Source organism: Alosa alosa, chromosome 21, assembly GCF_017589495.1.
Source record: "Alosa alosa isolate M-15738 ecotype Scorff River chromosome 21, AALO_Geno_1.1, whole genome shotgun sequence".
NCBI classification, from domain to species: domain Eukaryota; kingdom Metazoa; phylum Chordata; class Actinopteri; order Clupeiformes; family Clupeidae; genus Alosa; species Alosa alosa.
This window is the reverse complement of record NC_063209.1, coordinates 24,995,316-25,010,315: the sequence shown is the minus strand read 5'-3', so window position 1 is coordinate 25,010,315 and position 15,000 is coordinate 24,995,316. Positions and strand designations below refer to the sequence as shown.

At 45.8% G+C, this 15,000-nt stretch overlaps 1 protein-coding gene across 1 annotated transcript in view; it reads right to left on the bottom strand.

Annotated features, from left to right (window-relative positions):
* The window catches only part of diaph2 (diaphanous-related formin 2), a 417,030-nt gene that overhangs the window by 241,510 nt on the left and 160,520 nt on the right, over positions 1 to 15,000 (bottom strand). The window contains exon 19 of the mRNA XM_048230740.1: positions 10,449 to 10,563. Within this exon, the coding sequence (XP_048086697.1) occupies positions 10,449 to 10,563 (115 nt within the window). The remainder of the gene's footprint in view (positions 1 to 10,448; positions 10,564 to 15,000) is intronic.

The window sequence follows — 15,000 nt, the reverse complement described above, 5'->3', positions numbered from 1 at the left end:
GAAGCCTTGCACACGTGCATTTCTGCCGAAATGGATGCCCGACGAGTGCCCAAAAAGCGTTGTCAAATGGCCGCCGAGTGGAGTGACTTGCCTAAAAGGACTTTGGTGAAGCTGGGCTAACCGTGGAAGTAACACAGTCTGGACAGTTTTTACCACCTTGTCTTCCTTATACACAATTAAAAATAGCAGCTTGGTTGACATATAATTTCCAGACCTCACCACTCATTCTATAGGACTTTGTAGTCAAGTCAAGTCAATCATTTATTGCCAATATGATGAAACAACGCCTGGAGTTTGGTTTAGTGTAGGACTCAGGATTGAAGACAGAGCAAACAGCATGCTTGTGCAGAGACACACAGACAGGATACAGACAAAAGGCCCCTAAACAAAGCCATGAAGACGACAGATCCTCCAGTCCTCCTCTATGCTATATTCAAATGGCTCTATTGCATGGAACAATAGAGGTTTCTGAGAGGTCAGTTTTCTATTTTTATCAGTGTGTTGGAATCCTTGAGCAGGCAGTACATGAAGAATATCCATTAAGCCCAGCAACAGGTATTTCTAGTGATTTTTCAAACATCAAAACCAGTCCAATCTGTGACAGAATCACTGAACTACACACGTGGTATGATCCATGATTAAAAGCATGATCCTGCCATGCTGTTAAAAGATGGTTTGGTTTTGTTTTTCGATGGGGGGTGGGGTTCGCACACAGTGCTGTGTGTGTGTTGGCTTTGGCCATCTGAGTGCAAGTGTTGCTCAAACGAACGAGTGGGAAGGTGGGAAGTCGAAAGAGGCATGAAGGGATGAGGGTGGAGTGTGTGTGTGTGTGTGGAGTCACACACCCACCCACACACACACACACGCACACACACACACACGCATCATGTGAGGCAGCTAACAGCCGAGGGGGCTTTGATCAGAGAGAGCACAGCCCCGGTGTTAACCAAGTTATTAAGGAGTTATTAGAGAGCCGGGGAGCCACTAAACCCCCACTGATGCCATCATTATGGGCAGCCGGCAGGGGTCATTACCGGGCTTGCTGCCGGGGCTTTGCAGCCGCGACCGGAGCTCAATGGGCACGAGCATACGGGAGGAGTGTGTGTGTGTGTGTGTGTGTGTGTGTGTGTGTGTGTGTGTGTGTGCATGTGTGTACGTGTGTGTGTGTGAGGGGTTCTGTTTTCAGGGGCTGACCTTTAAGGCAGTGATGGAGGGTCAAAGCCTGTCACTATTGAACATGGAGGTGACAGCGGGGATCTGCCTGGAGATGGAACAGGAGGCATTAGGGCCGAAGATTAGGGAGAGATAGCAGCCGGAGAACGATCGAAGGCAACCGTCTCCACCGCCACCACCGACACAAAGTGGGAGGGTGGACTTGACAGATGATTGTATGAAAAAGAAAAAGAAAAAAAGCCTGATTGACACGTACGCAAGAACTGCAACGTGCTCTCTGCTGTGTTTCCTGAGATGGCTTTGGTTGTTGTTCATACAAGACAACTAGATGTACCGCAGAGCGGTACAAAATATGACCGCCGCCCAGTCCAGCACATTTTTTCCACAAAAATAAATCACGCTGAAAGGCCTATATGATTCTAACTGTCTCACTAAATTGCATTATCCACACTCAATTCTCACTGGTATCTGTTAGACGACAAGTACCAAAACATGATTAGTTCATAGATTTCACATGTAAAATTAATTTTATACAACCCCACCCCCATCTTGCCTGTTCATAATTCTGAGAAATTCTTGAATTGTGTGCATGTGTGCGTGTACATGTTTATGTTTATGTGTGTGGGTGTGTGTGTGTGTGTGTGTGTGTGTGTGTGTGTGTGTGTGTGTGTGTGTGAGTGTGTGTGTGTGTGTGTGTGTGTGTGAGTTGCCTGTGTTGCTTTGTGTGTTTATGCGATGTGTGTTTGTGCATGTGCATGCATGCGTACATTTGTCTACTGTGTGAGTATGTGTCATACGTATGACTACTGTGAATATATGTGTGTGCGTGTGTGTCTGTTTATGCACATGTGTGCACATGGAATGGGTTAACATGACCCCTGGAGGCAAACATACGGAAAAAATTGGTCATGCTAGGCCCTACGGTTCTCAAGATATTCACAGAAAACTGTGTCTGCCCTACCCTCCTTTCGGGGGTCCAGTACAGCGGGGGGGCTACAGATCAAAACAAAAAACGATGGTTCCATGCCATCCATGTGTACCATGTGTTTCGTGTACCCCGGTCTTTCAGTGTCCCAGGAATCCTTGATGGTGTACGGTCACTAAATGTACACATAAATTATTTTATTGTAAGGCCCCCATGAACGAAAGTTCACAAAACTTGGCATGCATTCGGAGGGTGTCATAATGATCCTACACTTTCAATTTCATGCAGTTTTGACTATGTTAGGTCACAGATGCCTGCGATTACACCACCTCATTTTTACTTTTTTGTGTTTAACTAGGTGGCGCAATACATGAAATGAGTGGTTATGGAATGGGTTGACATGGCCCCTTGAGATCAACATACAAAAAAAATAATGGTCCTCCTAAACCCTACGGTTTTCAAGATATTCACAGAAAACTGTCTGCCCTACCCTCCTTTCGGGGGGTCCAGTCCAGCGGGGGGGTTACAGATCAAAACGAAAAATAATGGTTCCATGCCATCCATGTGGGGTTACATGCCCACCAAGTTTTGTCTTTCGTCTTTCAGTGTCCCGGGAATCCTTGACGGAAATTTGGACATGCGGGAAAAAAATTTTTTTTAAAAAAAATCTGACTAAACCTATATGACATAATAAATGCTTAAATAGAAAATAGAAAATAAATGCTTAAATAGAAAAATAGTGCAATACATTCAGATCAAAATTACAAGGACAAGAAATTCCACATATAAAGGAATACCTGCAACAGGGAACCAACGAGGTTGTTTAACAATATGGCAGCATTGGGAGACGCTCCACGTCTCACATATTCATGTGTCTCACTCATGTGCATTGAATATGAGTAAGCAACAAGCACGGGGTAACAGTATTCAAAACCTGCTTCAACCTTTATCTCTCATCCAACAACAGCCCTGACATGACCGCGGTAGGCTGCTGAACACAGATACAGCTAGTTGAGCTCATACCGGCAATTCAATATACACTTGTGTGTGAGAAAGAAAAGCCCGGGATTATTATTATTTTTTTTCCTTTTCATTTTTTCTCCACCAACTGTTTGTGAGAAAACAAAAAAAAGCAAGAATGAGAGTCTTCCAACAGAGTTAATTAAACTCTAAGGGAATGGCAATTTCTTTGGGGTAGAAAAATACATGAACAACCACCATACAGACACCAGGAGAGAGAGGAGGAGTAGGGAAGAGGCCATGTCATCATTACAAGATGGCATGTGCCCACTGTCTGTTTAGTAGTCGGTCGCTTGAAAGGAAAACCTATTAGGACAAAAGGGAGTAGGAGGAACGGTCTCGTCGCAGGAGAGAAAGAGGGGAGAAGAGGGACAAAAAGTTTGCCAACATCAATCTTATTTCAACAGAACAGAGAAGCTGGCCAAGAGAATTGCTTTTCAAATGCAGCAGGCCATGCTACGCGCTCAATCTACCAGTGCATCTGATTTGATCCTCGAGCCGAACACGGGCTGAGCCATTGATTGATACCACCATGTGGGGAGAGTGAACGAGAGAGAAAGAGAGAAAAGAGAGGGAGAGAGAGAATGAGAGAGTAGAGTGCTACAGAGAGGAGGAGGGGTAGAGAGGCCAAACAATGACAAGGTACAAGGAAAACAGAATTGGAGTGAAATGAATGCAGAGGAGACTTGAAGCGGACTGTGCAAATAGACAGCGCAATAAAAGAGTGGGAACCACTCTCATTTCCTGCAAAGCCCTTGCAAACCAACCGAGAGAGAGAGACTGTGTCTGTGTGTGTGTGTGTGTGTGTGTGTGTGTGTGTGTGTGTGTGTGTGTGTGTGTGCGTGTAGAACCCGCAGGGGACCCACCCCCATTGAAGCCGAGCTGATCTATAGTGGCAAGGTGAGTGACAGGCGAGAGCCCAGGTCATCAGCAGGAGAATCTCATGCTAAGGCCTGGCCAGCACATTCAGCTAAAGGTCGTCCAAGCTATTCCCTCCCACTAATGGCAGGAAGAGCGCGGTCGATTGTGAAAGGGTAAAAAAACAAGCAACATTAAAAACAAAAATGAGGAGGAGAAAAACAAGTAATGCATTGAGTCACTAAGGCAACTAAGGTATCCCTACACCCAGGTCCGGGAAGACCAGAGACTAAATGAGCAGAGCACTGCTGGACATGGGCTAATGTTACATCTCATTTCCTCAAAGGCTCAGTCAATATGGCTGACTGGCTGGCGGGAGTAGTAGGATGTTGCTGTGATTCTGGAGGCCTAATTGGAAATGCAGTAGGAATCCGATCATCTCTAGAGGCCAGGCGCACAGCTAGAAACCCCCTGTTGATAATCATTATTTTCCTTCTCTGGTTAAGTTGCCATTACGAAGGAATGCGCTGGCCGTAGTCAGAGGTCTGGCGAAGGCTACGCTCTTGTACAGCAAGGATGGTAGGAGAGAGAGGAGAATAAAATCAACTCAAATGGTGAACAAGAGGAGATAATGGAAGACTATATTATCTATTGGTTCAGGGAAATATTATTTTGAGGTTTGACATTATCAGGAGGATACATGCCTACGGTTTCACACTTTTATTATTTATAGTCTACAACATGTACATATGGCAACTACAAAATGATGAAGACATCTTGGTAATTTAGAGGAGTAAATGTGTCTGGAAATGCAAATATCCAATAGCTGACAGGAATTGCAGGAACTAATCAGGGATTAAATGAGATACCACTCCATTCATGTTTCCCATTTCAACAGAGAACAAGACAGGTAGTGTGGGTGTGTGTGTGCACTGCGTAGGTGGACAAAGCAAACTTTTGAAGAGAATTCCAGAGCCAAAGAGGAGATAGTGAGATTATACCCAGAGACATCTCACGGACAGAGGCACAGAGACAGAGACAGAACTCTGAAAGGTTAACAGCTACAGTGGAGCTTTGCAGAGGACCTTTGTTAAGGCTATCAATGAACAGAAAACAGATTGTGTTGGCTAACAATTTATTAAATACTCTTACTCTTATTGTCGTCAAAAGGTGCCTTTTCAGCACATTCATTTTGATTTGGTCTTTTGAATTCCTTTGGCCTTGCGATGCGGTTGTAGGCTACATCAATGTGTCTCTTGCCATTCCCTTCACGTGTTCTATCACAATTCTGTCTACCCTCATGGACAGTAGCTCTGTGATGTCTTTGTCTTTCCAGGTCGGAGATTTTCTAGACAGCACTATGCCACTCCATCATGACGATGGCATTTAAGTGCCCCTGTCACATGAACGCACAAAAGAAACTTCATCGACACGCCATCTCACTAGGTGTGAATGTTCTACGCTTTGTTTGCATAATGTCAGGAGGAAATACTAGGGGAGCAGTAGAACAGACCGTTTATGTTGTTCAGATATACAGTACGGCCCAACCGTTTAACATCCGCAGAACCTCCGGTCTTACACGTTGTCTGAAAGCCCTTATAGTTAGTGGCAGGGACAGACAACCTAACAAAGACATTTCCCACCTTTTCCTGAGCCAGCCCTGTGGGAGACACATTTTATATCCCCATGGCCTATGCCTCTTCCCTCCCTAAAGCATCTATCCCAACATCCGACACTGTTAGCCAGGACAACTAAATAAAAGCAAGTGCCAAAGGGACGGTGACTCATCATCTGACTCAGAACCCGAGGTGCCATCGCGCGAGGTGACCTGCGAGCATTTTTACAGCCTGTGGTCAAGAAATACAGGCTGGGCCGAGTATAGGCAGATGTCATTCCTCTGATGCTGAATACAAACACACATTCTCTGCAACACACACACACACACACACACACACACACACACACACACACACACACACACACACACATTTTCATCTCAAAGAAAACTTCTGTTACTTCAGAGTTTACCACAGCAATTGTGCTTTTCTTGACATAAAACATTTAACAGAGCCATATTTCATTCATGACCGTGCAAAAGCCACGTTTCAACAACGGGGCGGGTAATTGCTGATTCAGAGGCTTGGCTGCAGGCGTAATTGATAGGAATCTAGCAGAGGTGACTCCCCGCGGGCCTTTCCCTCCGTGCTCCCCGACGCTTCCAGCTCCTGGTTCAGCACTCACCTCCGCAGCTCCCGCGCCAAAGCCCGAGCGCGTCTATTTTTAAAAGGCCCGAGCGCCGAATAAAAACAGAATAATAAACGAGGAGAGAGCAAGTAATGAAACGCTGGAGAAGAATAAACAACTCTAGAGGTTGGGAAGGAAAGGTGAAGAAGCAGGGAGGGGAGGTTCGAGTGGAAAGGATGGAGCTAATGGATATGGTTGGGTATAGTTTGTTTTTTATCCTATACCGGTGCTAAATCAATACTTTTAAAACGGGGTCGGTGCCAAAGTGGTTCCTGAACCGGTTCTTTGTTTTTACAATAAAATGCCCAAACCAATGGTCGAAAGCATGAATTGCTTTTTTTGATTGATAAGACAAAATCAAACATGAAATTGAACTATATATTTAGTTTATTATCAATATCTGTAGTTACTTCCAGTCATAATTCTAATTGCAGATTAGCTTGCCATAACTTTAAATGTTAAAACGGCTTACCATGGATGCACACACAATGGCAAGTAGCCTAATCAATCTTTCCTCTGCTTTTAAGTTTATCTAGTGCAAATGGCTTGCCATATCTTTAAATGTTAAAATGGCTTGCCTTGGAACTTGCAAGTAGAATAATCTATGTAGTCAGCTTTCAAGTTTATCCAAGGTGTTCCCAAAAGCTTCAATACATGTTATGTCTTCCCCCTTAAAAAGCATGTTTGCCGGTGTTGAAGTATTTCGATCTCCAGCCCAGCGACTATTTAACAGCAACTATGCTCATAAAATTACGCTACCTCCCGTCAGAGCAGCTTCATTATCCATAATGTGAGGTGATGGTTCCATAGGCTTTATGTTTTTACAAGAAAACTTTTAGCGTGTGCTTGTGATGATGTATGGGTCTCATGCATATGAGAGATTAATGTCATTATGTAGCTTGGAAGTTATCAGAACATACCGTGAATCAAACTTTTCACATTACAACTTTGCTGACAACATTTCAAATAGATGCCAGTTAGCACATTAACAAGTTTTTGTGTAAACTAGGCTGTTGGTGTTGTTTCATAGCCTTTTGCGTGGGTGCTGTTATTTTCTAGATTTCAACAAGAGCTTGTGACATTGCTTTAAAGTAGGCTACTTGGCAATGGCATGGGCTCACTCAAAAAGAAACACAATGAAAATTGAAGGAATTTAAAGGCAACTTGACAGTCCAGCCAATTTGGAACAAAGATTGAAAGAAAATGGCCTCAGACATTTTTTTTTTTTTTTTTTTTTTTTTTGTCTTTGAAAAAGTTGGGGAAATTTTACATTTTTTAGAGTCGAACACCATTGAGCCAAAGCTACAAAATACTTCATAGATTGACATGGGGAAGGAATTTTGAGTCTGATCCACACTGTACTTGAAATATGAACCGAAAACACACATTCGGCTATTACAGCACCCCCTATAGGTGCAGAAACTTGTGTTGGATGTCTGAGTACTGGAAGAAATTGGGAACCATGTTGTGAAGTTTCATGTCACTGGAACACTTTTACGAGGTGGGAAATTGGGAATAATAATAAAAAACAAAAACAATAGGGTTCCCACAGCATCACTGCTTGGGTCTCTAAAATGGCATCACACCAAAATAAAAATAAAAAGTGCATGTGAGTATGTGAGTATGTGTACATGTGCACGTGTGTGGGAAGATAGAAGGAGAAACACTTGGATGACAGAGAGCAGGCACAAAACAGGAAGAGACCTAGGTGTTTCAGCGACGAGAGAAGCAGATGCTGGTAACCAGGATTAAAGGACCACACCCCCACAAAGGACCCTGGTGAACCAATACCATAACAGGATCATAGAGATGTGACAGCTCACAGTAATTAGTGTTGTGTTTTTGAACTGAAAGCTTGTTGGCCTAGAGTACCGAAGAACTAATCAAAGTACACCTTTAATGTGAACATGGACAGAAAACAGTGGCACAACTGGAAGATAGAGAAGTGAGGTGTGTGTGTGCGTGTGTGCGTGTGTGCGAGTGTGCGTGCGTAAGAGATTGTTTGTGGGAGGGGACTTGCATGTGAGGTTCAGAGCATGTGTGGGTGTGTGTGTGTGTGCGTGCGTGCGTGCGTGCGTAAGAGATTGTTTTTGGGAGGGGACTTGCACATGAGGTTCAGAGTATGTGTGAGAGATGAGTTAGTGCTTATTCTGGACATCTCTTCAAAGCAGCGGTGATGCAGGAAGCCAAACAGAGGTGTGTGTGTGCATTCGCACCAATCAGCTGCTGCGTCAGAACTCTGACTCACTCTTTCATCACTTCCTTTCCATCCCTCCTTTTTTCCTCTCTTTAATTCCTATCTGCATGAGGTCCTCCCAGTAACTCCCAGGTGCCTCGACTAAAACGCTGTGCATTTGAGCTCTTTGAAAGGGAAGCACTTTGGTGTTATATTCTTGAACCTGTGTGAGTGGTATGCTGTCTGGAAGTTAAAAGGATGGCATCGGGGACTGAGAGAAAATGATAAGGTCTGCGGAGAACTCAAATGTCCAAACCCACACAATGCCTTTTCATGTACTCTGTCTGACAGACATGAAATCATGGAACCCTGTGCACATAAGGATACCAATTGCAGAGCATTCTGGGTAAAAGAAAATAGACACCTATGCTAGTGTGTGATGCTCACTTAGTAGGTTGTCGCATACTTCAACCTTGCAAAGCTGTTGAGGGAGGTTGGCCAACTGGCAACAGCACAAGAACTTTCTTCCCTCAGCCACTGACAGGCAAACTGAAGTGTGCTTTTTGCAAGTTTCTTCTTCTGCAATCTGGCATTAAGGCAATCACTATGATTTCCCCTTTCTCTAATTAATGAAGTCTTAGTGGTGCCCTCAGTACTGGTGGTCCCTACTCTCTCAAACTCCCCACTCTGTCATTACTGAATATCAACATTGCCTCAGCACACACTCACTCACTTACTCACACACACACACACACAGAGACAGACACACAGACACACACACACACAGACAGAGACACACACACACACACACACACACACACACACACAGAGAGAGAGAGAGAGAGAGAGAGGAGAGAGCATCTCTCACAATCACTCAGAGCAGCTGTGCGTGCATTAAAACAAAATACTCTAGTGCGACTAACCCAACTAATTGGCAAAGGGATTGCTGGATGAAAGGCAGTTTTCTAAAAAAGATAATTGAGATTTCAGGAAAACAAATCCTTTCCTACAGTTTGGGGAGATGAAAGCTGTTGCCACACAGGGACAGTTTGACAAAACAAAATGCAAGGGCTGTACTTGAGGGCCTGTGTGTAAATGTGTGTGTGCATTGGATGCTGTGTGTGTGTGTGTGTGTGTGTGTGTCTATGTCCATGTAAATGACAGGATATGACGGAGAGAGAGAGAGTGTGTATGTGCCTGTAAGCGGAGAGAGATAAAGAGAGAGATAGAGAGGAAGAGATGGAGAGAAACCCTGGGCCAGATGTACGTACATCTGCGAACGTAGCGTTATCAGCGTCATGGACACACCGCAGATTGCGAACGCTGTCAGACCCAAGTTTGCGTCGTATTTATCAATCGTTCAATCCTTAGTGTAAACTGTGCATTTCTCTGCCTTTCTCCGCCCATAAACACAATTTACGAACGTCCACAACTGAATGGCAGCGCCTACATAAAAGTGCAGTTGAATCTAGCAAGTAGGAAAGTTTAAGTGAATGACGTGAAAGTGAAAGTAAGACATTCGAAAGACTAACAAAAGTTAAGGTTGCTTTTGGTAGTACAAATACTGTCACCACAAAAACTGGTGCTCTAAATAGCGATTCTGTTGTCTTTGAAAGGCATTGAACTGCAATTTGGATTAACACCTGCTTTACAAAGTAGGAAGTATTTAGAGCAGAATAGACGCGGCTTTCAAGAGCAGTCTTTGTACATACTGTGAAATACATAACTAGGCTCTTTACTCTTCCCCTCCCATCTTTTACGCTAAACTCCCACTTTCCCCTGGATCCTCCCATGAATGCATATGCATGACATGACATGACGCAATCTGCCACTTTCAGCTCCCGCAACAAGCAGTTTTGCGGCCTGTTTGTACATACCTCGCAATGATTTTACACGCACATTGCGAAACAAATCTGCCTGAAGTGGGCGCAAAAGTGTTAGTTCATCTGGCCCTCTGTGTCTGAGTGTGTGCAGAGTGACACAGAAAGAGAAAGAGAGAGAGAGAGAGAGAGACTAATGAGCCCTGTAAAAGGAAGGACCACCGCTGCCTACCTCTGGTCTTGGAAGAGAAGTTCAGGGACAGCTGGGCCAGGAGGTCTGGATTCTCAAACTTCTCCTCCTTCACTTTGATCCAGAAGCAGTTGTCCGCCATCTCTTGAGGCACGATCTGTGAAAGCAGCGTAACATTAGCTCTCAGCACACCTACACAGGGTTAGTGGAAGCACCCCGCTGAGATCTCTCTCTATTTACCTCCTCATAACCTCCGCTCGTTTGTGTCTGCATGTGTCTGTGTGTGTAGCTGAGTGTGTGTGTGTATGTGTGTGTATGTGTATGTGTGTGTGTGTGTGTGTGTGTGTGTGTGTGTGTGTGTGTGTGCGTGCGTGTGTGTGTGTGTGCCTGTATGTGTGCGTGTGTGTGTGTGTGTGTGTGTGTGCCTGTATGTGTGTGTGTGTGTGTGCGTGTGTGCCTGTACTGTATGTGTGCGTGCATGTGTGTGTGCGTGCGTGCGTGCGTGTGTGTGTGTGTGGTGTGTGTGTGTGTGTGTGTGTGTGTGTGTGTGTGTGCGTGCGTGTGTGTGTGGAGTGCTGTGTGTGTGTGTGTGTGTGTGGGTGTGGTGTGTGCGTGTGTGTGTGTGTGTCGTGTATGTGTGTGCGTGTGTGTGTGTGTGTGTGTATGCGTGTGTGTGTGTGTGTGTGTGTGTGTGTGTGTGTGCCTGTATGTGTGTGTGTGTGTGTGCGTGTGTGTGTGTGCCTGTACTGTATGTGTGTGTGCGTGTGTGCGTGCGTGTGCGTGTGTGCGTGCGTGTGTGTGTATGTGTGCGTGTGTGTGTGTGTGTGTGCCTTTATGTGTGTGTGTGTGTGTGCGTGTGTGTGTGTGTGTGCCTGTACTGTATGTGTGCGTGTGTGTGTGTGTGCGTGCGTGCGTGCGTGCGTGCGTGTGTGTTTGTGCAAGCATTCAGGAGAGTGATCAAAGCTCCAGAAACAAACGGTGTGCCTTGTTGCCGCTACTCTTAATCGCTTTCCTTTCACCTTTAGTCCTAGTTTAGGAAATAGTGACCCTCTCTATTCTCTGCAGTTCATTAATGCACTGGCAACGGGGGGAGATGCAGCAGCAGGCAGACCCAGAAGGAAAACTGGCTCCGATAAGGCATCGACTGCGGAGCATAATTAGACGCTGTTGGGCCCGGGATGAACTAGGACTTCAAAGCTCAGTTCCATTGCTTCTGCAGAAGTGTGTGTGAGGGGAGAGAGGAGAAGGGAGGGTGTGTGTGTGTGTGTGTGTGTGTGGTGTATAGGGGGCTCAGCGTCTGCAGTTTTTCGCTCTGGGGAGTTCGGTCCGGCAGGAGGGAGAGGCTGAGTGCGTTGGGGAAGGCGCGTAAACGAGCGTCTCTTGGTTTACTCTCCTGGATCGCCTCGAGGTACACCCCCGCACGTGTGTGTGTGTGTGTGTGTGTGTGTGTGTGTGTGTGTGTGTGTGGTTGGACTTAAATGTGAAAAAAGAGGCAATGTAAAAAATGAAGGAGGGGAAATGAATGAAAAAGAAACACGTTGGCTGGCTGGGAGTGGAGCGGTGACAGTCGGACAGGTAATGCACCGTTCAGTGGGTTCAGGTGTTCAAAGAGCTGGGGGGTCAGGAGCTGGACGTGGGAGAGAGGCAGGGCCACTGCTGGTGACATCTCTCGGAGAGTAGAGGAAATGGGGAAAGATATCCAGCTGGTCAGTCTGGCCTTTATTAGCAGCCTTGAACATCCTGAGTCAGAATGGGTGAGGGAAGGGATGGAGAGAGGGAAAGAGAGGCAGAGAGAGGGAAAGAGGGAGTAGAGAGAGGAGAGAGAGGGAGAGAGAGAGAGGATAGAGAGGGAGAGAGAGAGGAGAGGAGAGAGAGGGAGAGAGAGAGAGGGAAAGAGGGAGAGAGAGGAGAGAGAGGGAGAGAGAGGGTAGAGAGGGAGAGAGAGGAGAGGAGAGAGAGGGAGAGAGAGAGAGGCAAGAGGAAGGAGAGAGAAAGAGAGACAGAGAGAGGGAAAGAGGGAGGAGAGAGAGAAGGAAAGAGGTGCAAGAGAGAGAGAGAGAGAGAGAGACAAAGATAAAGGAAGAGAGAACAAGAGGGGGTTACCCAATCCACTCCACTAACACTCATCATGATGATGATGATTTGCTGAAAGTGGGGGCAAGTTCAGTGTGGTGCGGTCAAACACATTATGTGGTGATGATAGGGACCATTTGGACACTGTACATGGGGGTGTGTATATGTGTACACTGTGTGTGTGTGTGTGTGTGTGTGTGTGTGTGTGTGTGTGTGTGTATGTCTGTTTGTGTTTGTGTAAGAGAGAGAGAGAGAGAGAGAGAGAGAGATGCCTTCATGCCGAGCTGGAGATAATGATGAAGAGGGCGAGTGATATACTGGCAATGGGAACCTCTGACAGCTATACACAATTACGGAGAGAGGAAAAGAGATGGAGAAGAGGAACAGATGGTAAAGAGAGAGAGTGACAGAGAGAAAGAAAGAGGGAGAGAGAGAGATGGGAAAGAGAGAGTGACAGAGAGAGGGAAGAAGAGGGTGACAGAGAAAAAGAGAGATGGAGAGAGAGAAGGAAAGAAAGAGTGGAGAGAAAGAGAGAGATGGGGACGAGAGAGAGAGAGAGAGAGAGAGGAAAAAAGAGGGTGACAGAGAAAAAAGAGAGGAAGAGAGAAATGGCCGAGAGCACCTCACCACAGAGCGTAACGGGTAGACAGCCTCGTCAATGGCCCCCATTCAACATCCTGTCGCTGCGTGCAGCCATTCACATCCAATATGCAGCTCCGCCTCAACCACACCACAGAGCACCAGATGCCATGTGGAAGAAAAGGCATCCTTCACCAGTCCTCTCACTCTACTCTGCAGCCACGCCGCCAAACACACACACACACACACACACACACACACACAGGCCCCACACACACACACACACACACACACACACACACACACAGAGGCCCCCACATACATACTGTACACACACACACACACACACACACACACACACACAGGCCCCACACATCACAAAGAGCGCTCCGCAGTGAATACACACGAGCAGGAAAACTCTGCGGAGCCAAAGAAACATGGGAGACATATCTATAACTCAGAGAGCATAACAGACTTCCGATTTCATGGGCTGTATGGGTAAGAGAGCTCGCCGCAACTCCAGGTAATTAGAGATGAGAGCTGCGATGTGGAGGAGGAAAAGGGAAATAATTGAGGACCCCTCCTGTCGAAATATGCAGGGGAAAAAGAAACATTTTCTCCACTCCTCCCGTCTCTTTTCTCCAAACGGTGTGTGTATTGTTGTGCTAATCTGTGTAATTACATTTGTGTCAGACCGAGAAGATAATTAACCCACGATTCAGCATCATTTATAAACCAAATTGGCCACGTTTTATTTTTTGTCTTTTTTTTCTTGGTCTTTTTCCTAAAGATGCACACATGCTGTTCAGTTCCGGCTTCACATCAAAGAAGAGGATTGTGGTTTTGGCAAATAGGTGTCAAGCAATAGCCATTGTCTGTTTTTTTGTGCTGTTGTTTTACTTTTTGATTCTCATGACAAAAGCCAGTACTTCTGATGCATTGAACATTTTCATTTCTGTAATTACACCGTCTACTGTGGATCAAAGGCCATCACCTCTCAGCTGTAGGGCATTTCCTGGGGTTCTTGAATACCATGAGTAACTTTTACAAGGACATGAGAGTGTGTGAGTGTGTGTGTGTGTGTGTGTGTGTGTGTGGGAGGAAAAACTTCAACAAACTTCAGTTGCTCCCAATACTTTTTGGATGACTGAGTGAAGTTTAAATGTGTCAGTTGTCGAGAAAAACAGGGCCAGGGTGTTTGAAGAGCATCGGGACGGCCCAAATATAGAATACCCCTTTTGAGGAAGTGGAAAAAAAACATTAAGAAGAAGCCCAGAGCGGATGGCAGATATTGACTGAATCTCACAGCAGCCAAAACTCCCTCCACTCAGAGCCATGTGATGCATTATATCCAGCTGCGTGTGTTCCTAATCCATGCCTGCCTTGAAGACACACACACACACACACACACACACACACACACGCACGCGCGCGCGCACACGCACGCGCGCACACACATGTGCACACACACACGCTCTCTCACACACATACATACCTGTACACACAAACTCACAAACACATGCTCATAAACACAACACACACACACACACACACACACACACACATTACAGAAGCATAAACATTCACAAAATAATGTATTGTATCTTTGTATATTTTCTTTCAATATGTCCTTCATAAATTCCCTCTTATTTGTGCTCTCTCCTACCCAGCTCTCAGGGAGCATCGTCCCCAAGCCCTCCCCCCTGAGCTGGCCACACGCCTGCCCTCTCCTTCTCCTCCTGGGGAGCAGCAGGGCTGACCAGGGATCATGGGCCAGACAACCCCACGAGTGAGACAAATCACTGGCCACTGCAGGGGATACGGATAACAGGCGTGCACCTCATTAGAGGCTGAATTGGAGTCGCCTGACACATCAACAGAAGCCTCCAAAAAGCATACTTTACATACATACAAACATACACTTATGTAACTAGGGTTATAG